General features: G+C 36.8%; 1 protein-coding gene across 3 annotated transcripts in view; it reads right to left on the bottom strand.

Moving 5' to 3' along the window:
* lrrtm4l1 (leucine rich repeat transmembrane neuronal 4 like 1) overlaps nucleotides 1–26927 on the bottom strand; it is a 78280-nt gene that overhangs the window by 13494 nt on the left and 37859 nt on the right. Inside the window, exon 3 of one of the 3 annotated variants that reach the window (XM_032570261.1) lies at nucleotides 15637–15757. The exons of the other annotated variants lie outside the window; for them this stretch is intronic. Coding sequence (XP_032426152.1) covers nucleotides 15637–15757 — 121 coding nt within the window. The remainder of the gene's footprint in view (nucleotides 1–15636; nucleotides 15758–26927) is intronic. 3 annotated transcript variants of the gene reach the window in all.

Below are 26927 nucleotides of genomic sequence, written 5' to 3'. Positions count from 1 at the left end.
AAAACAAAAGAGAAATCTTACAACCACTAAAATCTGATGCCACTCCGTTTCTGTTTACATTTTGTGAAGAAGGAAGTTTAACTCAATGTTTTCTTAAGAGCTTTTCGTGTCATTTCCTTCAGTGGTTTTTGGTGCAGAACCACCACAGGTGAGGGGAGAAAATGGTTTTGAAAGACTTTGGATCATTTGACACAATCCAGTGTGAAAGAGATCAACACTAGCTGAAAATGGACCAATGTTGATCCCAAATCAAACCGAATCTAGCAGAATATAAGGTATGAAAACATCCTTAGTCTTTTGATAGAACCATAAGTTCTGGTCTCAAGGAGAAAATCCATAAAGAGATCATCCAGTTACCAGTTAATAGCCTTCAGATTGTTGTTACAAACTCACCGCAAACCAAGGTGTTACCCCCACAAACCAAGAGCCATTTTGGAAGCACTTTTTCCACCATTTACTGGCAGAAGCTATCTAATATGATTTGCTAGAATCAAATAACTATATCTACCAAACTGCGGATGAATAATAACTTTGGTGTGAACTTATTTCAGGCATTAAGAGTTTAAACTCAAGAGCAGCATCACGATCATGTTTGAAAACTCTCCAAAATGACTGAACTTGGGAGGCCAACATTCCTAAACAGGGACTCACTGCCAGTTATTACAGACACTCAAGCATAAAATGCCAGCTTTGTAAAAGCAGAATAATAGTTTATACGGTGGAATCCTATTTGGTCACATTTACCTTGATTTGCCTCCACAGTGCAGAGGGGTTAAAAACAGCAACGGTTTCTGTGGAGTAATGTGAGTTTTTATGCTCATCACTGCACATCAGAGTGAAAAAAAGAAACAAATGATTTGGCCTGAAGTGGGTTTGGCCTTTACACCTCCCCATCTATCTCTCTTGTAGCACTAAATGTGTTTCAGCAGCAAGGGGAGGATATACTCAACCACAACTAAGTGGGCCAGTGAGAGTACGCCGCTCTCTCGCCATTTGAAGTTAAAAAGAGAGCAATTTTCAGAGCCGATGCATTAAGCGAGACATGAACAGCGCGGTCCAAAGGTAGCGCACCGAGATCTCCCCGAGGAAATCTGGACCGGCGAATGAACACTGGGAGCAAACCGAGCACATCCCTGATGAGACGTCTCAGCATGCAAGTTTATTTATGGGCGTGCATGATCATGCATTTTTATCTGTGCTTGAGTGTTATGACTTATGATTGCTGTGATTTAGGTAGGTGATGGATGGCACCATTAGGAGCAGCAGATCTTTCCCCTTAAGTCACTCTCTGTGTATATCACCTTGGCTGCTACAAATTATGCTTGATGCATAAACAAAGTGTTTCTCACCATTTGTAAAGGACATCAGTTTCTTCACACTTCAGGTCTGCTGGGGACATAGAACCTAAATAATACCTGTTATACTTTATTTAGCTCTGGTTCTGGGGGAATGCAGTATAAAGGACTCTGTGGGAACCAAAAGTATCATTTTAAATTGTATTCTTTGACAAACAGAGAGTCAGTGGAGAGATTTAATCTAGTCTTCTGTTTCTGGCAGCGGAGTTTTAAATGAGCTGCAGATGCATGCTAGATTTGTTTAGATTAGATCAGGAACCTAAACTAATTAAAATCAAGGCTTTCACAAGATTTTCTGTGACATGCTCAGCAACAGTAGGATGTTGCATTTAAACAATGTTTAATTGCTACTAAAGTGCTTAAGGAAAAGAAGACCTAGCATAGCATTGTGCTATAGATTTTGGCATCTACAGCACGTGTCAAACTCGAGGCTTGTGGGCCAAATCTGGGCTGCCGTAGCTTTTTATGAGTCCTTTTAGTCTAGATTCTAGACTAAACACTAAGTGTGCTTAAATATTATGTTATCAATCAAATCAATATAGTTTTTATCTGTTTATTGCCAAATTATATCAATCAGTCCCTCCAGTTTCTTAAGAATTACGGTGGAAAGTCACGCAAAATCAAGAAATCCTCCACTTTTTTGCGGCAGTACTTAATTGGGAGTTTATTGCAGATTTTTCTCAGAAATTGTCAAAAATTTTCTTACTTGTTCTAATCAGCTGCCTCAGCCTTAACTGATGTCAGATTGTAGTCCACGCTCTATACAGTGAGTAATAAAAAGTGGCATTTACCATCATAAATAGGGGCAAATATTTTAAATATTGGCTGCACAGTGGTGCAGTTGGTAGCACTGTTGCCTTGCAGCAAGAAGGTCCTGGGTTCAATTCCCGGCCCGGGGTCTTTAAGACATTTGTTAAGAAGCAAATGTTGTAAATAGTACGCTGGTTGAGAATCTAGTAGCTTCAAGATCTGCACTAATTGTTCATTCTTGCCAACCCAAATAGGTAATTGTTTAAGCTTAGCAACAACTGAGGCAATTCATTAGCATAAAACAAAAACAAAGAACCATCATACATACAAATATGATTTGCTGATAAAGAACCACAAGAAAAATAATCCACTGAGTTTTTCATTATAGTAGAATGAGCCCTAAAAACAGTTCAGTAAACAGATTTTAATTATTATTCACCATAAAAGTGCATCAAATATCTTCGATACACCTGTCTCAAAGAAAGAGCAGATTTAAGGAGCCTTGCCAAACTTATCCTAATTATCATATAATCTTCTAACATGCACAATATATGCCAATTGTGCTAAATAAGTGAAAACCTCCAATTAGGAGAAGAAAGTACAGCTATGCCAACATTTAGAGCTTTACTTATACATGTGTAGATTCAGGCTTTAGTGGTTTGCTCATCTTTTAAGAAAATTATGAGTTACTTTTCTCCAACAGTGGCACGGTTTTTCTTGTAAAGTAATTATTCTAAATCTGTCGAGCAAGGAGTGTGAAAAAGAGCGATTAACGCACCGGTACAGCCTGACAAACAGGAATTATTCCCAAACTATCGCCCTGGTTTAAACACAAAAATGTATAACGCTGAGAATAGCATGTTCTATAATTACAAACCTCATCAGATCAATGTTGTTAAAAATTGATTTTGCTCTTTGAGCAAAATATGCTCATTAGGCTCCCGAATATCTCAGAAAAAGCACATTTCTTTCCCGTAAACTAAAGCGGCTTTAATGTGATGATGCATTCGAAACCAGTGCCAGGTGTTTTGCCGCTGGGGAGACTACAAATGAAGTCAGAGTTCAGTGTCGTCATCTCTTGCCCCATTTCTCGTGTGCATTCAGTTTTTCAACAGTCTTCAAAGTACAGTGCACAGAAGTAGTTTCAAACATTTCAGTGAATTTGGCTCAGCTCTTTAGAGAACTCCAGCTGTCTCTGCTGCTTCTGTCACTTCATGTGGTGTCAGACAGACTACATAATGTTCAGATCGGGTCTCTGTTGGTCGGAGCATCTGTTGCAGGATTTCATATCAATGTCTGAACCGAAAGCTGCTCATTGTTGGGACCTGTGGGTTTATTCGCAGCAAAATTATTGGCTAAATTTTGCCAGAACAAACAAAATTACAGAATAATTTTAAAGAATCCCACATCTTACTGTTACAGGTTGTTTTTTTTACAGTAATTAGCTGTATTTACATGATATTTTATCGTACCCACATGTATAACGTGTCATAGTACAACATATTATATTCTACTTTTGAAATGTGCTCCCTATTTACAGAAAATTACTAAAACAAAAACCTGAATATCTTCAAGAATAGATCTATTTTTACAACACTTTACAGTAGGACTGCATGAAATAAATGGTATGCGGTAGAAATTATAGAAATTTGGCTTAAGATAATAATCTGTAGTCTATTGGCTAACCACGGTAATGCTTGTCGACATAACTGGCTGATATCAAAACAGAGGAAGCGGGAAGCAGCATGGATGAGAGGGAAAAGGAAGAGCTCGTTAAAAAGTCAGGTGCAAAAACGTAAATTATCTGGATCTGGTTTGGGTTTAACTTCCTGCGGTCTCAGCGAGTTGCTCAGGAGGAGCGCGGCAGATGTCACAGTCAGACAGCGGGGAAATGAGGGGTAAAAAGCGCATGCGGGATTGATGCAACCTCCGCATGGACGTGCATGGAGTAAAGCTTGCTGAATCCAATGAACGCCATCTCTTAACCCTCCAGCAGCTTTAGCATGATGCTCAAGAGGAGCGCGGCAGATGTCACGGTCGGAGCTGGGTGACAGCCTGACGGTCTTTCCGAAACTACAAAAAGAAAACCTCAACTCGTAAAAGCGCACATAGGCTCAGTGTGACCCCACTGTAACATGCATGAAGTGAAAAAGAACGTGGGGTTTAAATGACCCCGTCTCTTAAGACTAGAGGAGGGGTGAACATTCAGACCAGGAGCAGAAAAATTAAATTTGCAAAGTGTGAGGAAGGGAGGAAATACAAGCAGTTCTTTTTAACAACTGGAAACGAATCATCTGCTTGAATACCAGCAATGCTGCTGACTACAAGTTCCAGTCACAACACTGAGAAGAAAAGGCAGGATTTGATGCAGACATCCATTACATTAATGTTATTGTTTTCTATATAGAGATATATTTTTAATTTCTTTATTTAAGTTTGATTTAACCATTGTTGAGATCATGCTGCTGCCTATGATTGCCAATGATAGGCAGCATATTGCACATTCCTACTTTATAGTAAAATTCATTGTGAAAAACTGTAAAAGTATAAAAGTATAAAAGCTGTGCCTGGGTTCGGATTAGACGTTTCTGTGAACCCTGTAGAAAGCGAATCAACCCGGGGGTTCTGCCTGTAAGTTCCCTCCAGACATTTAGATTCTTCTGCTTCTGCACTTTTTAAACAATAAATATTCAAAGTCTACAAATGACTTTCTGTGCCCCTTAAAATAAGTTCTCCACCAGTCATTAGAACCACGTCACTTGCATTTTTATTTTCACATTTTTTAGATTTTTCTCTTACTCTTTCAACTAAACCAATACCACTGATGCAAGGCAAAGACTTTCTGCATGAAAAATAATCATGGAATTAAATAAGAAGTTGTCAAGGGAGGAGAAAGTCACCCTGAATTAGAGTTCACGGGCTGTAATTCTGCGGCCGGAGACTGTCCAATTAATCAACCTTCTGTGGGCATGAATAACTCATTATCAAAGTCCCACAGAGGAACCAAACATGTTATTAGTGATTTTATGTAATATTGAGCAAAACGGTGCAGTCCTCTGAGCATATGCTCGTTCCTATTTCTAATCCCACTGATGCGGGGAGCTGAAACTGTAATTTTTGGGGAGGTCGACTCTGGCTCATTAGATCTGTACAAGAAATCAAACCCTGCACTCGCTGACGTACTGAAATACAATTCAGTCTTGCTGCTAAAGAATACAATGCAGTGTGAAATGATGGAGTGTGATGGAGGTGCTATAAACACTTGGGAGGCAGTTTGGCCAATGAAGGGTTTGGCAACAGCTGGAAGGAAAGATTTAAATTAAAATGTTCCATTTGGCAATGTAATGGTCATAATAAAAACCTTCTTGGATGAATAATTACATTCTGTAAAGACATATATTAGTGCGGTCTTATTGTATTAAAAGTTAAATATAAGCCAAATTAGCTGAAGCCTTTTAAACTGGCAATTCTTCATCCATAATGTCTTTGGGTTATAGAGTGTCTTAGTCATTTATGCGACTATGCCTGAACTGTGGGGAGGCATTTGGCCAGAGCAAAAAGCTAGATTGTATTTGGCAAACCTTGAATAAATATGATGCAGTAAGAAGAACACAAAACAGCTCTTTAAATATTGATTTAAAAAGAGCAATTGATTGGCTGACTGGTCACTCATAGAGGAAGAAGCCATAACTCCAAAAGGTCAGAAAGACGTTAGATTTTTTGAGAAATGTCCTGCCGTCTTTTGAAACTAAAACCGAAGTGGTTGGAGAAAAAATAAGTTAAAAACTTGAGAAAACCAACAATTTCTGCACTCAACAGATTAGATGCAACATCTCAAGAAATCACTCAGGATGATAAAGCTCGAGTACAAATGGAAAATTATCCTAAGTCTATATTTTATGTAAAGATTGTCAAAAAAGTAGAAAAAAGATTTTTGTGAGTTGTACAGTGGACAGTTCAGAACTCGCAGGTGTTTCTGTGATTTTATTCACTGAAAATTCACCTTTTTTTGTAGAGAAAATCTGAGATATTCAACAAAGTAACTCAGCTTGGGAAGCTACTTGACATGCTAGTGGCTGGGATTTGAAAAGCAGCCAATCCAAGAGCGGCATTTATTTTATTTGCAGCTGAAAAGTGAAAATTAGGAAGACTATAGATGTTCTTCTCTAGAGTGTATATTAATGAATATTGAGGCATATTTGGTGTTTGAACAAATAAAATAGACACTTCTAAGTGTTTTAGACGGGATTTTAAGTATTCACCGACTTCAGCTGTTTGCTGTGGCTGTAATCGCTAAAATCTGTAAAACTGAAATCAGCTAAAATTGGCATTTCATTAGAATTTCAGAATAGGTTATCAGATATTTGCAGAAAATTTCTTAAAGGACAAAATGTGAGTAAATCTAATGTAGTTGAATCTAATTTCAGGCTTCTTTAAAAGTCAACATTTAAAAAAAATGATTGTACTTGTATTTCTCATTCATCTTGCTCTTACCAGCTCCATTTTTTATGAATGTGCTTCCTGGCATCAAATTGCAGACTTATTTACACGTTTAAAAAAAAACTCCCTTCCCACGTAACACTCTTCCATCTTGTGAGATGGCTTGTGGTGGTGTCTTTACCTTTAATCACAATTTAGGCTAATGAAATGCAGCTCAGTCACATTGAAATCTAGTGATCGGGTCGTTTAAGTCGCACCCCCATTCGGTCTGAAAAGCCCCTGTGGGCGCCCTGGGGGCGTTCTGTCTTACTGACGGGTGAAAAATTGTTAGACACAGCTGGCTGAAGCTGAGCACACACCTCTGACTTCATTTTGTTGCTGCCCTCAGCACTGAAGTTTTCAACAAATGCCAGCGTGCCACTTCCATTACAAGCCATGCATGTCTGTGCCATAATGGGAGCGCCTCCATGTTTGACAGATAAGGTGATCCAGGGCCATGTGCTCGTCATATTTATTCATTCATTCAGAGGATGGGCAGACCTTAACAGAACATTCCAGAATAATAATGTCGCTTTGCAGCTTTGAATGGCAAGATATGTCATTATTTACAAAATTACATATTTTACCAAGTTCTGCTGTGAAGGGCAACTGATCTTCTTCTGGTGTTTCTTGAAGACATTTCAGGTTTCATCCAATATGCTACTTCAGTTCTGATCCTGGTTTGGGAATTTCTGGCCTATAAATCTTTCAAAGTCCAAACAATTAAGTTACTGACCAACCCATCTGTCCTGTGAGCCATTTGGGTCGAGGGACGTCTTCAAGAGTAGGGTTAGGTAAAAACAAAACATCCCAATGGCTTGCTTTCAACTCTTAAACTCACCTGAAATGTCATTTTTAATATTTCTGTTTGACAGTTAGTCTGATTTTATCTCATAAATGATCAATATAAAGCTGTAAAATATCCCTATCTGGGTTTTGAAGAGTTTTGCAGCTAATCAAATTTATTCTGTCGAAATAGTTTTAATAATTTACAAGCACTGGACATGTTCAGCATTGATACCTGAATGTTTTTTTTTCCCCCTCATAATCATAAAAACACAAACGTTAATTTAAATGGCGACTCTAAATGATCATTGGGAACAACTGTGTGCATGATTATGTCTTTTGTAGATTTCTAATTTACTGACAGCTTGTCCATGGTGTATCTTGACTTTTGAACATTGTCTACTTGTTTTGGCTTCAACATAACCACCCAAAAATGATGAATTCTGGTAGTCAAATGATCCCAAATTTAGATTAAAACCATTCTTCTAGAAAAAACACGAGCCAACAAAAGCTGAGTTACCTTCAGCTATACAGGCATGTTCTGCAAAAACGCAAAATCTTACCAAATATTTTTGATCTAATTTCTTGTGCAAATATTTTAGTACACATGAATTCAGGCTAAAGTAACTTTGAAGTAACATTTCAGCAAGATATAGAAGCTTGTTTTAAGTAAATAATTCCTTAATATTGATGAAAAACATGGGCAAATTGTCTTGTTTACTTAAAACAAGCTTCTATATCTTGCTGAAAAGATACTTGTAAGTTAGTTTTGTCTTATTTTAAGTGTTATAAGATATTTGCACTAGAAATGAGGCTAAAAACACTTGGTAAAATTCTGTGTTTCTGCAGTGTAGGATTGTCATTTTCTCTGTGAATAAAAATCTACACCAATGTATCTTGAAAATCTACATTTCTAGTGACTTTTTGTTCTTTTCTAGGGGTTTATGGTAAACCATGATGTGGTTGCTAACGTACATTAGCAATGTGATTCCTGGTGTTGTCCCAACTTGTTTAGTTGTTGGGTGAGCTTTATTTGTTTAATATTTTTAATTTTCAGTTACTTTGTCCATTCTTGCTATTCTAATTAATTCGATCTTGAAGAAAAAAATAGGACTTCTTCACACTTTCTGTCAATAGCTTTCCTCTTGCCACACTTCCAGAACTTGGTGCTTAAACTTGGAATGTGAGTTTTACTAACACTACTCTAACCATATGTACTTAAATTGTGTCTTTCTTAGGAGAAATTGCAGTTGAACAACCATGTGTTAATGTTAGCTTAAGACTAAATCTGGCCATTGAGGTCTCAAAAATGAGTTTCCAACTTTAAAATCGCAGATAAGTTCCATCAAATAGTTTGAGAAACAGAAGTTATCAACGCCGCTGTTGCAGCATTTAGCCAAATCCTTAATCATTCCGGTTTCCTCGTTGAAACGTGCATATTAATTTGAGGCTGTGAATAACAGCTTCACCTCATTTCCAGTCTACAAACACCATTTCTAGGTGTGAGTTTGCTCATTTAAAGGTATCTGACGGCTTGCAACCCTGATTAAACTTTACCAGCTGTGATTACACTGCTGCAAAACAGGCCAGAGATTAAAAAAAAGCATAACACATTTTGGTATATTATCACCACATAGACAAACAGCATAGGGAGAGTGCGACTGCAAAGTGCAATAATATTACGTGTGACTTTCATGTACATGAATTCCTGTTCAAATTTAGCTTCAAATTATTTGAATTTGGACTTCAGATTAGCTAATCAAGCAAGTAAACAACAGAAAGTTCTGAAAATAAAACTCTCCTTACAATAAATATGGTAAAAAGTTCAGTTAAATCCTGGAAGAAAACCTGCTATGTAAAGTTTCTCTCTATTCTGAAAAAACTGGAAATTTGTGAGATACGACAAAGAATTGTAGCTAAAGTTTCAGCAAACAGGTTTATTTATGGTGCATGTTACATTTTTAAGATATTTATTTCTAAAACATAAGTTTCATTTTCCTTTTCTAAGCAGTTCATCACATAAAATCCTGATAAAATGCTTTTGAGTTTCATGATTGCAATGTGTGAAAATGTTCAATGGTTCTGAACATTTCTGCAAAGTATGTCACACAGTACACAACAAAAGGAAAGGTGCAGCTATAGGATCTGTTACTCCCTAAGTGTGCTCTTCCCTTCTTTTTTTACTGTTTCTATACACCAACATCTTTGACATCTCAAAAAATGAGTCCTGATTTTATCTGACATCAGAATATATTCTCAATATTTAATTCACGTTATTTAAATATTTGATGGATGCATGCAGAGATGTATATTTTGTGCATCGCTGATTTTTCACCAATGTGTAATTTGCAGATTTGTTTGGATTTTAACTCTTTAGTTTGTTCCTTTTTCACTTTAGGAATTTAGTTGTGCAAAATTTTAGTTTTGCAATTAATTCTTTGCCAAATAAATTAATAGACCCGTTCAGTTGCCATGCTCCGGTGACGATGTTCAGTGTCTTTGAATGCCAATAAAGCCCACAGGACAGATGAATATACATTTTAAGCCTTTTGCCATAGTTTGAGGCAATTTGCTCCTAATTAGTTGGGACTGTTTGACATAATATGATCTGATATTAAATAACTTGAAGAGACCTGCAGGAAACATTATCCTTATTTTCTTCTTACTCCTCATGACTGGTTGCTGACAGTTGCCAGAGGGGGCGTTTGTGCAACTGATGCCACTGCTGTGTCTGCTGGTGACGGTGTCATATGCAGCTGTTGGTAAATGATGTTTGGGATGTGACATGCAACAGAAAGCTGAATGTAAACAATATAATGTCGGGGATTTGAACTCTAACACTGTGTTATTTTTAAACAAGACAAACTGGGAAAAACAAATAATTATATCGTAGAACTTTGTTCTAAGCTGTATTTTAAAAGTAATTATGGATAATCCTGGCAGTTCCTCAGATAGTTTGATGTAAATTTGTCCTGTTCCTCCTGACAGGTCTGGTTTGAGGGGCTCCTGCACCTGACCCACAAGAGCACAACCAAATCTCTTTTTCACAAATTACACTAAATAACAAAGACAGGAATGCAAAGTCCTCCCCTCGCGTGATGCAAGACAAGTGGAGGATGGAGATTCCCAGGTTCATTAGATATGTGTGAGACTTCCAGAGGAAGTGAAGCAACCATGTTTGCTTCATTTCTACTCATTCAGCAAACGTTTCGACTAGATTTAACCATTTAGTCTTAGCGCAACGCTCAGGACGAGCGCAGCAGATGTCACGGTCAGCCAACCAGAAATATTATTCTTAGTTTCTTCTTACTCCTCAGCTCTTCAGTTCATGAAATCACAAGGGGGGGAAAAAAGCTGTCAAACCGGCGAGCCCACCAGCACTGCACACACTGTAAAAAGCTCTAGTGGGGGTTTATTCGACCCCTCTTGGAACTACAAGATTCAAACTCCACTTATTCGTTTTTAGCCATTTAGCTTACAGAAAGAGCGCCAAGCCTCCAAATAAACAAAAGTAAACTGAGCAATCAGATTTAGCTTTAGTACATAAACATGTTCACCTTCACAGACTCACATGGCTGTGGGCTACATACAGGATGTACAATTTTTTTAATGTAATGAGGGTTAGATAATAAAAAGTCCAATAACTTTTTTACTTAAAGGAAGGTATGCACAGTGCGTACAGCCGTACAGCAGCAGGCGTTGCTGACTGGCAGTGTATGGGACTTAGATCAAGGTTTTGGAACGGTCACTTCAAAATATTAACTTAGTTGTTCTTTAGCCACTTTTTAGCTAATTAAGCAGTATGGTTAGCATCATGCCACATTTGGAAAACCTGTTTGTCTCCTAACTTTAACCTTGCATTGAAACAACACCCACATTACAAGATGCTGTCCAATTAAGTCAGGAAAAGAACCAATGTTTTTCCTACAAAGTCATAAACTGATGAATTTCTCAAAATTAAGTCAGAATAAATGATTTGTTTGCATTTTTATATTTAGCCCCAGATTCGGTGTTAGCTTTGTGGAGATAATATGGCTTTGTTGGCTTCCTTAGATCGTGATCAAGTGAATCTTGAAGAGAATCAGCACCTTAAAACGGGGGTGGAACCTTTTGTTTGGTCTTGAGCCAGAAAAGGTAGAATCAGGGACGAAATTCAAGCCCAAAGTGCTCTAGTTCATGAAAGAGGGAAAAATAAAGGCATTGAAAAGCCTTGAAGTTCCCCCAGGAAAACGTAGTCTGTGAATAAACCACAATACTCCAGAAACCTCTGTTATGGTCAACCATGTTTGGAGAAAACCAGACCCAAAACAGAACCACAACAAGCTGAGACCAAACGTTAGGCACAGTGACGGAGGAACTTCTTTGGACAGATAAATGAAGCCTTTAAAATATTTATCCTGTTTCCCTGCACAGTTTGAAGGTTCATTAAGTTGGGGGCCATAAGAAGACCTAAGGACTCTGGATGAAAGAGATTTAATAATAGTGCTTTTCGACTGAAACCGTGAGTCACAACCCTTTCAATAACGCATGCAGGTCTTGCAATGGCTTGCTTTCAAGTATCATTTCCACTGAGGCACGACGCCTTTTCTGTTGTTTTACGGTCTAAATCTGAGCTTTTTTTTAAACTCAGAAACACTGAAACTCATCTGAAATGTCATTTTTAATATTTCTATTTAACAGTTAGTCAGATTTTATCTCATAAATGATCAATTAAAGCTGTAAAATATCTCTATCTGGGTTTTTAAAATGTTTTGCATTTCTTTTGAAATAGTTTTAATAATTTACAAGCCTTGGGCTACGTGTTTAGCATCGATACCTAAATGGGTTTTTTTCCCTTCATCTTCATAACACAAAGGTACATTTAAACGGCGACTCTAAATGACCCTTAGGAATAAGTGTGTGTGCATAATTATGTCTCTGTTAGCCCTCTAATAGACTGCCAGCTTGTCCTCACTCTTGAACATTGCCAGCTTGTTTTGGTTTCATCAATCCTAAACATAACCACTGAAAAAGTATGTATAATTCTGGTAATCAAACGATCCAAAATTAAGATTAAAACCATTCCTAAACTCTAGAATAAAACACGAGCCAGCACTATGAAGTGCAGACTGATTCGGCTGCTACACGTTCTTCTGTCTTGAAACATTTTTAAGTCTCAATAAAATGAATTCAATGGACTGACATGCTTGTCCGCCTTTCGCCCAATAAACGCTGGAGATAAACACCAGCTCCCCTCGCGACCCTGCAAGGATAAACGTGTTCAGATAATGGATGGATGGATGGATGGAAAATGCATGATGTTGAAAATAGAAGAGCCCAATCCATCACTCTTACTAAGATGACATTGTAAAGTAAAGTTGGTGTGCTTTGAGTGGCCTGTCTGTTAGGCAGCTGACTGCAGACTATTAGACGTCCAGTCCACAAATCTGTCCTGAAGAAAGCCATAAGAAGATCCACTGACTGCTGAGCATAAACCATCTGAGGGGGACAGCAGATAAGGGCTTATAGCTCCTTATTTTAATAGCTCAAACAACAAATATACCTTAATATGCAGGAATACACACAGTGGAAACCGTCTTAGCATTGGCGCAGAAGCTAGGCTCTACAGTCTTTCTTATCTCCAATCTTTGGGGTTTAACTGAGGAAAGTTAATGTTTTTCCTGAATTGGAAGCATTGGAAACACCAGCTAATAGCGTCTCAGTTAGCACTGGATCTGCATTTTCACTGAAATATTTTACAAACATAAATCTGCAATCAGGTGAATTTTCCACGAATATTGAGTTTCTTGTGTTTTCCACAGAAAAATCCTTGACAAATCCAAAAATACCACACTGGGAATTGCAGAGGGTCATCTGTACGTCACACCATGCGTTTGGTGGAAAACTGCCAACACGCCAACCCAGTGGTCAAACCGGTGGTGGCAGCATCATGCTATATTAGTCTGCTGTAACCGTGGAAGAAAACTTGCTGGAGGCTTTAAAATCTGGGAGTGAGAGATCCAATGTCAAATCCTATTCATATGTCAAATCAAATTGATGATCTGCAGCCAGACTTAAAAATGATCTTCAAATATGACTAAAATTAAGAGTAATGTGTCAAACTCCAGGCCTGGAGGCCAAACCTGGCCCTCCGTAGATTTTCATGTGGCCCTCTGGACTCCAAATTACATCAATAAGTTGCTTCAGTTTTTCACAAATCCACAAAATCAACAGATATACAAATTGTTTCTCTTTTCACTGAAAATTTTTATGAAAATTGACCAAAAAAAACAAAAAATGGACAGATCAGTGTGAGAAAATGTTCAATATTTAATTTTAAGATGCAACTTATTTAATGTTGAAACAGCTATTTATTGATATTTAGTAACTTAATGAGTTTTATCAATACATTCTGGCACAACCGGCCCTTTAAGAGCATTCGGATTGTTGATGAGGCCCAAAATGAAAATGAGTTTGACACTCAACACAAAAAAACACTTGAATGGCGGTTCTGCAACAAACTGACTCATGAAGGATTAACAGATATTCCATCCAACTAGCAAACAAAACTTTCCAATCAGTCCTCTGTGATATAATTAATGAACACACCATGAGTGCTAATGTAACTAAATATGGCTGCCTTCGAAATAGCTAATATATTTGGATTACCATAAAGAAATCAATGCTTTTGAGTATTTTTAAGCTAACTTTTGACTGAATGTTTTATTTTATTTTGGACTGGAAATGAGATAAGATCCAACACAGGTCACAAGGTCACTACATGGAAACATAGATACACACACACCCACACACACGCATTCATATCTAAGGGCAATTTTTGAGAAACCAATGAACCCATCAGTCAGGTTTTCATGCTGTGGGAGGAAGAGCACACACTCCTCGCAGAAAGACCCCAGGCTGCGATCCGAACCCAGGACCTGCTACCAACTGTTCCAACATGAAAGCAGTCGTTAAATACAACACAAATATCTTTAAATACAGTTTAATACAGCTCAAAAAATAGTGAAAGCTAAAGATCAGCTTACAAACACCAAGCCTCCTCACTTTAGCTGAAGTATGGAAAAAATATATGTCTTTTACACATTTGTTGAAGCTGTCACTATGATATATCAGTATGGTATGAGACAGTCTGTAAAAAAATAAAAATAAAAAAATCTAGCTCTTCTGTCTTCTCCAGTGCTAATTACAAACAACCAATCAGAGAAAGGAGGCGGGTCTTAGCGCTGTCAATCACCTGTAACTGTAATAAATGGTTTTCCTGGAACAGTAAGTTGTTTCTCCATCATCAGCACATTTAGCAGTGTGTACACAATGCTGATTGACAGTGCTAAGACCCTCCTTTGGGCTCTGATTGGTTGCTTTTGAATTGTGGATTTCTTCAGATGGTAGTAGCTCAGGGAGGAAGTGGAGGAAATCGCTCTATTCACAGATTATCTGTCACATACTAAACTAGACCCTTGAATATGTAAAACATATTTTTATAAGCATATGGCATGTAATAAAACACCAAATCTAACACTTTTTTTATATACGTCATAATCTAAAGCTGTGAATCCCAACATAGAAGTTGCTGCTCTTCATTAAAGCACTTATGAAGCTTAAAAGAAAATGTCAGATCATTACAAACGAGTCCATTCTGTGCCATGTGTTTACTGTAATAACCTAAACATCCTGCTGTACAGTTGGCAGGTTTGCTGCTCAGTTTAATTGTAATGTCATGACAAAGTGACTAATTTGTTCCCACATCCGCTACATGAATCTACATGAGCTTTGAAGTTATTAAAACTGTGGCAGAATTAAGTATTTCTGTTTTTCCAGGGCGAACAACTGAAGGTGGGTGGGTAGATGCCACTGTTATCAGAGGATAAAGTACACAGCGGCTGCCAAAGCCCACAGCAAGGGGAGCAACGGAGGAAAAGGGGGGCAAGTAGAAGATTAGAAAATTCAATTTAGGGCAAAAGAGGGGGTGGATCTTTTATATAAGGTGCCACTGAGATGTTTTTCCGTTCTCTGTCTAAGATGCACACACACATGCACACACACATGCTTTTAAGAGTTTGTCATAGAATCTTTTCTCCGTGTTTTGGTCGTGTTATCTGGTAGCACAGAGGATCCCTGTTTGTCTTAGCTGCAGGGCCAAAGCCAGCTCGGGATGCAGCTAATAATACGCAACTCACCGAGGTTCGGGTTGACTATGTATGACTGTATTTCAGTGTGGGAGACAAGGCGGTGTGCCTGGGGCAAAAAAAAAAAAGAGCTATCTTACCATTTTTCAGTACATGCATCATCATCTGGCGCACCCTCGGTGGGATGCCGTTTGGAGAATGACCCAGCAGTCGAGGGAAGAGGGCATGAAATTGGACCTCTGAGAAAGTGAAAAGGTTGCGCTGTGGAAACAGAAGTAGCTCTCACTCAGGGCTGTTACTGACTCGGCGGTCAGTCCGAGTGGCTTTTCTGACCCTCCATACTTTTGAATCAATAAGGTACAGATTTGTTTTGTCAGCCTGAAAATAGCAGCTGCATCTTTGCTATATCAACGATTGGAATACATGGTATGTCATATTGTAATATCACAATAATATATTAGATATAAAATTACTACAGTAATAATAAGTTAAAGCTATGGAGCTAGCTTGTTCTCCCTGTGCATATCGAGGTTCTCTGCTTTCTTCCCTTAAAGAAATTTAAACTTCTTCCATCCTTATTATTACATTTATTAACCTCTACAATTTAAAGGTGCAGTATTATGTGATTTGCAGGCATATTATAGCACAATCAAGTAATTATGCTACCATCAGTTGTTATAAAAATGCTATATATATAAAATATGACTTTTGAAATTGGGCCTCTGTATCTTTAAGAAACTCTGCCTTCAGGAAGTCATCACAACACTCCTTATTAACCCTTTAACAATATTTTTACCAGAGTTTCACTGAGAAGTAGCTCATATAATGAGCTCAACAATTCCACCAGATGTCTGCTGATTACTGCTGACTAGTCTGAAGGAGCTGAGTGGGAGAGTCATGGTGCGTTCACACCAAATGCGTCTTGAACAAGGAAGGTAGAAGCTTGGAAAGCTCCAAGGAGGAGCTTCGTCCTGGGAGGCGGGGCTAGGTCCACCCAGGCGTTTTGCACAGCTGCACGGTTGCCATGGAGATTAAAGGATTCCTCAAACATGCCTGAAAAAAATCAAGGCAACACTCCAGGTATGTTTATTGAAGAGGGAACATCATTATAACATGACGTATAGCTCAAAAACATGTCAAAGTTGTGGAAATTTACCCATACTGCATTTCTGTGAATTACTGTCTGCTTTCATTTACCATGGCATCACTGTGCTTTAATGTTGGGCCCCTTGGATGTCTAGGAAAGACACTAGTCTTGAATTATTACTTTTCAGATAAACTCCCGATGTTACTGAGCCGCACTAGTTTATTCTCTGAAAGCAGGATGTCACTTCATGCCATCAGTACTGACGAGTTTCTGGTTTAAAAGCCAGGTTTTATCATCACTGAATGGTTTCTAAAAGCCTTTTAATTACTCAAGCTTAAAAACTTGCTCCGTTTTTAGCGAGGAATTTACAATTCAGATTCCATTCAAGAGCGAATGAGTTGGGGAAAAAGAGAGCAAATGAAATAAGCAGCACCTGGAGTGTGAGACTCTTCGTGAAACATATTGTGTTTTCTTTTTCTCCTGAGTACGCCTTCCTGCGTTTAATCTCCTAATAGTTGTGATGAGTTAGAGGGGAGCAGGAGCAGAAAATGGAAGTCTACCTCTAAATGGTTTTTGGAGCAACGCCTGTCAAGTGGAACAGGACTGAAGGGAAAATTAGCCAGAGGCTCATGCAAAGGGAGCACTGTGGGAGATTTCTGCAAACCCGTTTGGGGAAAACGGATACAGTTTAGTCTTCCAGAGAATTTCAGGGAACACCAAAGAGACACAGTGAACTGCCAATGCTACTTCTCCCTTTTTATCTCATAAGAAACAACCATGACAGGATTGACTTGAGGCTGACTTACAGAAATATACATATATTTATACTGTCAGGGGTTTTACTTCAATTTGGAGAAAGCCTTGCAGAAGTTTCCCTTTGAGATGTTTCCCATTTTGTCACATTGCAGCTACAAACTTTATAGTTTCATTTGGATGTTTTTGTGGTAAATTGAATGTTTTTTAATAAGAAATATCAGTCAATTTTGCACAGAATTTGAATAAACATAATTTTTCTCTAATTAAACTAGCCAATTGTGACAAATGTGAAGCTTTTCTCGAGTTTTTAGACGTATTACACGTGATTTAGTATAATCTAAATCACATGTGTCAAACTCAAGGCCTGGGGGCCAAATCTGGCCCGCCATAGCTTTTTGTGTGGCCCTTAAGTCTCCAGGTGCCAAATTACATCAACCTATGGAAATTCTCATATTTTCTCACTAATGCGTAACTGCAAATTTTCCTTAAAAATGGTCGAAAACATTGGGTTTAACTGACCACTAACTCCCTCCAATAGGGGGCAGTATTGTGTACTTTCACAACACCCAGGCCTCAGCCTTATTTCATGTTATTAGTCTATGATTGATGTGACAATAAACAAAGTCATAACTAAATGTAAATATTGCAAAATTCCTTGAGAATATTTCTAAATTATCTCCACAAAATTTGTGATTTTATTGTTTAAAAAAAATAAATCAATCAAAAAATCCTAGAGGAACTCAACATTGTGAAAAGATGTTTAATTTTAATTACTTCTTATTTAAAAAAAAAAAAACAAAGACAGATATTTATTCAGATTTTAATGGGTTTTATCAAAACATTCTGGCATTCATGGTCTTGATTTGGCCCAAAACAAAAATTTTAATGGTTTTGCCTTTTCAAAAAAGTACCAACCACAAAATAAGACAAATAATTAGTTATTTTAAATCTTAAGGGTACTGTAACAATAGCATTACTGCTAAGTAGATTAATGTCCCATAATGTTCCCTCAGCAGCAGTAAACACAAGCAGTGGAGTATTTTGGAGAACAGCCTACCCACAGCTGTGACTTTTCTTATTTTGTATTTTAATAAATGTGTGGGTGTTGATAACGGAATATGTTAATAAATCGGAGCGCTGCTGATTGTGACTGTTTGGCAGGAAGTCAAAAACAAAGTTGATTTATGATGGTTACTTCCAATTCGGTCTCTCCGTTAAGACAATACAAATGGTGCCAAAGGTCGAAGGTTAAGACTGCTTTTAGCCAACGAGATAAATCACTTTTTTCTGTTTTAATACCTTGAAAGTGTTTCACAAACGTGTTCATACTTTTTATTGAAGCTGACTTACTGAAATAAGCATATGAGAGTAATGTGCACTGAACAAAAACTTCTTTAATTATTATTATTATTATTATTATTATTATTATTATTATTATTATTATTATTATTTCACATTAAACATCTGTAATCATATCAAACTTCTAGACCATCCAAGTGTCCTAGTTCAAGTTTAAACTTATTTTAATCAAATTAACTTAGATTAAGTTAATTTAAATTTAGCTTAAGTAAATGTATTTATTAATAAATGTAATAAATTTATTAATTTACAAATAGTTAATTTATTAAGTAAATTTATTTACTTAAATAAATGTATTTATTTAATAAATACATTTAAGTAAATTTATTTACTTATTAAATAAATGTAAGCACATTTCTTTATTTATTAGTTTGTTGTAAATGTTTTATTTTTACCTAATGAAATCATCTAAGTAAAATTTTACTTAATAAAATTTTACTTTTAAGTAAAAAATATTTTACTTAATAAATTAACTGAATTAGTTACCAATTGAAGCAATTGAATTAAGTTGGTTCAACTAAATTTGCAGAAAACTGCAAAGATGCTGAAACCCTGAGTTCCTTTGAGTAAAGGCCAAAATCCCATTTATTTAGAGTTTTTTCTACTAATATTAGCTGGAACATCATTAATTTTAGTCTGTCTTCCAATTTTTCATTACTTTCTGTAATTTTGCCACCATAATGTCATTGTTTTGGATTTGCAGCTGCAATTGCAACAAACTAAAGTCCTATGCATCCTGACTCTTTCCTCTGAGAATCATAATCCAATATTTCTGCAGATTTAAACTGAAAACATCCAGCAACATAATTTCCGTGTGGGTTAAATAAAGTTTTCTGATCAGTCCTTTCACTGGTTTCTTTCTTTCTTGGTCCACTTTTAATAGAAACCGACAGCAGCTGCTTAAACGCAACTCTGTGCAACTCGAGGTGAATTTTAGAAAAAGTTTTGGATTTCGGTCACGTCGGCATCCTGTCAGTAAAGCAACACGTATCTGGATTTGCAGGGCGGCTTGTGGGGGGATGTTTGTGTTCTTCCTGCTCTGAAAATCTTTTAGTAATGAAGCGAAAGTGAACAGTGAACTGTTTCTCGCTGTGCTCAGACACCATTGTGCGTCAGTCTCTTTCCGAACCTCTCAGAAGTCTTTCCGCAGCAGGGGAAATGTGTTCTGCTGGCTTTTGTTCCCTCACATTGCCATCCGCCGGGATTGATGGTGCTACGCTGAGCCGTAATGAAAAGCCACAAAGCCAGCTGTGCAGACCTGCAAAATGGCACTTTCATCAAACTAAACAAGGCTGGCGCCAGCTTCTCAATTATTTAAGGTTTGAAATAAGCAACGGCGTGGAACGCTTTTGAATCAATGACTCTGACACCCATCAGTGATGTTAAAAAGACGGGAATGTTATTCAGAAGATGAGATTTGGCTTATGGTTATGTAGCGAGAGACAATCCTCCAACACTGATTGCTACTGAAATGTCAGAACATTAACTTTTTTCCCCCTGACAAGCTGCCATTAAACTACGTATGTATGGCTGAGTATCACACCAGGCTAAAACTCTCTTCACATTGCTTCAGTCATCACTTGATCAGGTTGGAAGTGGTTTGGTCAATACGTTTAATTAAAAAGAGTTGGCACTATAAAATAAAAACCTTGAATGGAGATATACTGTTAAAAAAAAATATCAACCAATCTATCAGTGAGACCAAACATTTTAAATCAATAAAATTATCTTTCTGCAAACCAAAGTGGAGAAGAAAATATATAATTGATGTTACAAGCATCGCCATGGCGACTGGACATTTAACATATGATCCCGTCCTTTACTTAGAGCAGGGGACGTTCACACCAAAAGCGATTTGAGCGTCGAGTGCCTCAATGCGGAGGCGAATCGCGGTGAGTTTCGCACGTCTAGCGCTGAACCAATGAACCGTTTTGAGGGTCCGACACTGGATGCAGAGATTCAACCAATCAGAGAGACTCCGCTATGTGGTGTAGTGGCCTGTGGTTGGTGTCCTGCCAGGAGATGCAGGTACTGGTCATCAAACTGGGATCGGGTGAGATGAAAACAGCACCTATAGCGACCGTCGTCAGCGCCCAGCTAGCTTGTGAAACTCACAAACCTCCCACCACCTCTGAAATACCTAGGAAATTCAAACACGCGCCCGACGGCGACTTTCCGTTGATTTCAGTAAATAAAGCCTAGACACTCTCTCAATATTTTATCCGCCATTGTTCAAAGTAACAGGGAGAAGAAAAAAAGGCAAGAGGCTCCTGTTCATGTTGTGCCGTTATCAGCTGTCACCGTTGTTTGTTCAATAGAAACTGAACACAAAATGTCCAGCAAAGACATCTGAGCCTCCATTATGATTTCACTACATAATATTCTCTCTCTCAGGTTCATCCGCCATCGTACAAAGAGACCAGCAACAGAAAACAACGGCTCGTCAAGCATCTGACCTCAAAGTGAACACGCGTCGAACTTGAAGCGTCAGAAACGTTTTTGATGCACAAAATTAAGGCTTTTGGGCGACCTCTGACCTCTAGAATGGAGCACATCTGACCTGAAGGCTAAAGCTGGTTGGTTGATGCAAATGGACCCTTTTGGACACTTTCATCTTTTATGGCTTTTTTTTTTGTTTTACAGAAAAACAACATCTTCAAAAAATAGTAGGTGCAAAAAATAGATTCCCAGTTATTAAAGTTTTTCGGATTTATCTTTATTTATTTTGTTTTTGCTCAAAATAAATCTACCCAAAACATTTGAAACTGTGGGTTTGTCTTATACGAGATACGTTGTGTTTTCTGCAAAAATCCAACTGTTTTGTTGCTTTCCATTGATAATTGTTTGGTTTATTATTGAGCAGGTAAAATAAAAAGGCACCAAATATTATTTTTAAACCTGTTTTATAACATTTCAACATAATTTTGGCTCTCATGGCAAAAAGTATCAAGCATTGCACAGGAAATGGTCTGGAGAATACTGAGCTCTCAACTAATATTAATACATGTTTCATGATGTATTTTCTTATGTTACTTTAAAGTTTTCCTTGAGGTTTTTCCTCTAACAGCCCAGAACAAAGTTGTAAAGAAAAGTGGAGGATTCAAATTTAAAATCTTGGGGTTTGTTTGTTCAAGGAGTCCTAATGTTTTTACTATATAAGCTTTTTTTTAAAGCACACAATAATAATGTGTGATAATACATCTGGATTTTAAAAAGTAATCAAATATGCAGGTCCTGCTAGACAGATATAAACAAAATTTAAACTGCGTTACATTTATGCAAAAGGTGAAAACCTTCTGGTTGAACGTGCAAACATAAATCATCGTAATCGTTTTCAGAGCTAACATTTGTTTTGCCCTTTAACTACCCTGGACGGTGCATTTAAAGCACTCTTCTACTAGAAGATTCAGGCACTGATTGCTTGATTACAGGCTTCTTTCATGAATCTTTTCCTTCACAGACTGAAGCAGAAATTGGGGGTTTTACTGCACAAATATTTCAGAGATCCAGGATTCAACACTCAGCTTCTTTGAAACAAGTCTAGTCTCATCATGTTTATCTTTATCACTGTGTTTTTGAAATGTTTAAACATAATTCATTTGATAATAGAGCTCCATGCAACATCAATTTCACCTTACATGAGTAAAGTAGCTGCATTTTAACAGCATCAGCCTCTGAAAACAGAGCCGAATCTTCAAGCTTTACTATTTCCACAAAAATTGTCCGGTCTTGTTCTTATTTTATTTTATAGAAAATGATGAAGTAATTTTCTTATGCAATATGTATAAACAGATTTAATCAAACTAAATCTGATTCTTTTAAAACATAGTGAAAGCTCACTGCATCACATTTAGATTCACAAGACAAAGAAAATGTGAAATAACTGTTTTCTAACAACATGATGTTTTAAATTCAGTGTAACTCCGGGTACTTCAGCTTCCCGCACTGCATCTTTTTCCAAATATTAAAAAAAACAACAACAATAAACATCTGAATATTGAACGGAAAGTAATTTTTTGCTCTACACTGTAAATTAACTTCATAAACTCACATCAGAAACTTCTGTTTTGATCAAAATTCATCAAAAATATTTTGACTAATATTCTAGAGAAGTAGTGGTAAATTTTTGGTACCAAGCCAATTTTATTCAAATCTAACTTTTTGAACATTTTTTAAAAATGAGAACTATAAATCTGATTCTTATGTGGGATTCCTCAAGGCTGCATTCTTGGGCCACTTTTATTATTATTTACTGCACCTGCTGTAAAGAATTAAGGCTTAAAGCAGCCAAAAACTAATAGTGTCTACAGAAAGAAAAACATAATCCCACATGCTATTAAATAACTGCACACTCTCAATTTTTAGAAAATAAAATATGTTAAAACCCTGCTATTGCTCTACAAAGGCACTAAATGGCTTTGGGTCTATCATCAGTGTTCCAGAAATTAGCAACAATAAGCAATTTTAAGCATTTTATATTCAGTTTTAATGATGACGAATTGAAACTGAGGGCAGAATTTCCCCTACTGGCAGGGAAACAGCTTTAAACATGCAACTAAAGCTACATTGGAGTGGTTGTAAATGGTGTATTAGTGGGTTATGACGGCATATTTTACATTTTTTGCATACTTTTCTAACACATTTGCTTGGATTTGATTGATTTTTGTAAGCACACTGCACTTTTCAGATTTTTTGATGCAAAACAAATCGATGAAATCCATGTACCTTTTTCCATCCTCTTCACAATTATCCACTAATTTATCTTCTTCTCCATACAACCCCAATAAAACAAAAAAATGCCCCAAAAAAAGCTTATTTTCCTGAATATGTCTTATTTTTTTTGCTTCACCGTTGAAAGACGTCTTCAGTTTAAGCACCACTGAACTTTCAAATGCTCATTCAACTCTGTAATGAGAGGTTTATGCACTGGAGCCTCAATGTAATATCCTCTATGTGAGTGTCAGACTGTTCTTGTGGACACAATCTAATCATGTGCAGAACATTCTGTCTGAGCCGTGTGTTTTGTTGCTTCTCTCTGCTTATCACAGATTTCTCTTTATAACCTCAGTCAGACATCTGTGGACACACTTATGCTGGACATTTACATATAATCTAGGGCAGGATTTTCCCCTGTGTGCAACAATCAAACATAATTGTAGTAGAAGCTCTAAACACTTCACACAAAGAAAAATGTAGGTAGCAAAGACAGCAATATTTCATTAACTTATGATAAACGCTTCTAAATCCAAGTCTGTATAAAATAACAGCAATTTGAATTGACGTATAACCAAGACCATGAAAAAACACAAAATCTTACCAAGTATTTTTGGTCTAGTTTCAAGTGCAAATATCTGAGCACACTTGAAATAAGGCTTAAAAGTAACTTTTCAGCAAGATATAGACTTGTTTTAGGTAAATAATTCCTTAATGTTGATGAAAAGGTATTTGTTTCAGATAGATTAACTGGAAAAAAAGTCTTACTAGAAGTGAAATAATCTGTCAACCTGCATTAATATTAAGGTAAGGTAATTTTATTTATATAGGACATTTTCAGCAACAAAGTGCTTCACATGAATTAGAAGGAAATACAAGCAAAACCAAAAGAAAGACAAAAAGGTAAAAGTATTCTTACGTGGGGAACCCATGTAAGTCCATAACTTATAAACTAACTTCTCTCAATCTTAAATTTGTTCTGGATTAGAAAGTATAAAACTAAATGTTGGCTCCAGTTGTTCTGGGTTGAGTTCTGGATTTGTATAAAGCTAAATGTTGGTTCTCCATGTTATAAGTTCTTCTTGTTATAAGTAAACTAACAGGAGTTTCTCTAGCTCTTGCTCCGATATTAAAAATATAAAGCTAAATGTTTGAAGTAAGAAGTACAGCACAATTTATAAAAGTAATAAACTAAAAAGTATCAAGCTAAATGTTGGTCTAAAATACTAAATTCCACAATTTAGTAAACTTAACAGACAGAAATGGAGCAAGCAGGGCAAAGGTGGGAAGGAGGGAGAGGAGAGCAAGAGAAAAAATGAATTATTTAGTTAAAACAAGTCTATATTTTTCTAAAAAGTTACTTTAATGTTTGTTTTGTCTTATTTCAAGTGTACAAAGAAATTTGCACTACAAATTAGACTAAAAATACTTGGTAAGATTTTGTGTTTTTGCAGAGACGATACGCAATCCAGGTGAAAAGTTTACATACACTTTCCATCAGCAAGAGCATCATTTATTTTGAGCCTTTAATGATTCATTCTTTTTCTCAGGGTGAAAAGTTTATAATAAAAACAAGAATTGAGTGTGAAAGTTTGGTCAAACTAATACTTGGTAAAAAATATAAATCCTCTTTTTTGTTAAAGAACACTTCAAATATCTTTACAGCCAAAAACAAATGACATTTGCACTTATAGAAAATGTACATAAACTTTGTAAGATTGATGTTTAGTCTGCACTGATCAAATTGCACGGCACATTTGATCCTAAAGAGCTTCCAAGCCACTAAGCTCAATCATTAGGGCTGCACAACACAGACTTCGTCCAATTTCCAGTTTTCCACGACTTAAAGGCGTTTCTTTAAAGAACCCGTCAAGCATGTTTACTTCAGGATGGAAAGTCTGAATTGGACCCAGAAAACAGCCAAAGATGCAAGTTTGGAACATCAGTGACGCACAAAGTCCACACATCTTCTTCAAAGTAAGCGACACAGCACATAAACCAAACCAAAAAATAAAACACATGCTCATGTGGAGTAGGGAGCAAGCAGTCAGACAGTATCCAATTATTCTGCTTTTCAAAAATCAGTAATTATGGATCGCTATTATTTCAAAAGGACATTTTTGAAACTAAACTACATTAAAAATGTTTGTGTTCGTTCAGCTAAACCCAAAATTATTCAAACCTCCAGCAGGTTGAGGTGTTTTTTTTATGTTTAACAGCGACGTTAACGTAGATTTCTGAATCAAATCTGATTATTTTTTACATGGAGATGAAGATCAGGGTCAGAAAACATTTCCCAAAAATCTAGTCGGCAATTACGAGATTGTAACGTTTGATTGCTGTAACGTAAATAAATATTTTTTCATTCACAATAAAGGAGAATACACTCTTAAGATGTCAATATAGCAAGTAAACTACTCATTTTGCATATTAGTATTCAATTTTCAGGGCTGTATTACATCAGAAAAAAACATTTTAGTTGCCTGAAAATAATTTTAAATCACAATCTGTAAGGCAGATTGAATAACTTTGGGCTCAACTATATTTACAGGTGCATCTCAAAGTTAGAATTTAAACCAAAACTTATTTTGAGTAAATTTCAGTTCAGAAAGTTTCAACATACACAGATTTATGTATTTTGAGCGTATATGGCGTAAAGCTAAAAAACCCAAAGTTCAGTTTCAGTTCAAAAGGAAAATAAACCAATAAAAATGATTTTGGCAAGAGAAATTTTATGTAATTGACATGTTGTGCCTTGCATGATTATAGTGAAGACTGCTAAAGAAGCGCATTGTATTTTAGCAGAGTAATAGAAAGTTGAGTGGAAGGAAAACATGTGGTAGAAAACATAAAGGAGAAATAGGCCAGGATTGCTTCTCAGATGTAAAAAAAAATGCATTTCATTTTCCAGCAGAACCTGGCTCATGTATACATGATCAAATCACCATGATACACTACTGTCACCATGGTTACAGCCATGTTGTAGTCTAAAAACTCATCAAAAATCTACTGACTCGACGGCTGTTCTGCAAGCAGTCACTCATTGTTCAAAAATCTAGATGTACAGACTCTTGCAATAGTGAAAATATTACTGGAAAGTAAAAGTTTAGCAGGATAAAAGAAATCTCCTCAAGAATCCCATCAGTGTTTATGTCGTTTACTGCAAAGTCAGCGCAAAAAAATGTTTAGGGCACGTCTCGGTTTCTACTGCTGTCAAAGTTTATAGATGCTGATTAAATTTTCTAGCAGGGCTTGGCATCTGCCCACACTGCCAAAGGTACCAATAACTCGTTTAATGACCGTGGTAATAACCCTGACCCGAGCCCCATAGAAAACCTTTGGAGCATTGATGGAGTAATTTATGCAAAAGGAGCCCTGACCAACTATAGGGTGCAGTGCAGATTTTTTCAGCACTAAGAGAAAAAGCGATTATATTAGCTCCTGCTTTTGCACCGTCTTTTTTAAACCACAAAAGTTACTTTAAAGTTACTTGCGCTTTTTTTCACAGTTAGCTTT

Source organism: Xiphophorus hellerii, chromosome 8 (genome assembly GCF_003331165.1).
Source record: "Xiphophorus hellerii strain 12219 chromosome 8, Xiphophorus_hellerii-4.1, whole genome shotgun sequence".
Classification (NCBI taxonomy): domain Eukaryota; kingdom Metazoa; phylum Chordata; class Actinopteri; order Cyprinodontiformes; family Poeciliidae; genus Xiphophorus; species Xiphophorus hellerii.
The sequence above is the reverse complement of the archived record's forward strand: the minus strand, read 5'-3'. Positions and strand labels throughout refer to the sequence as shown.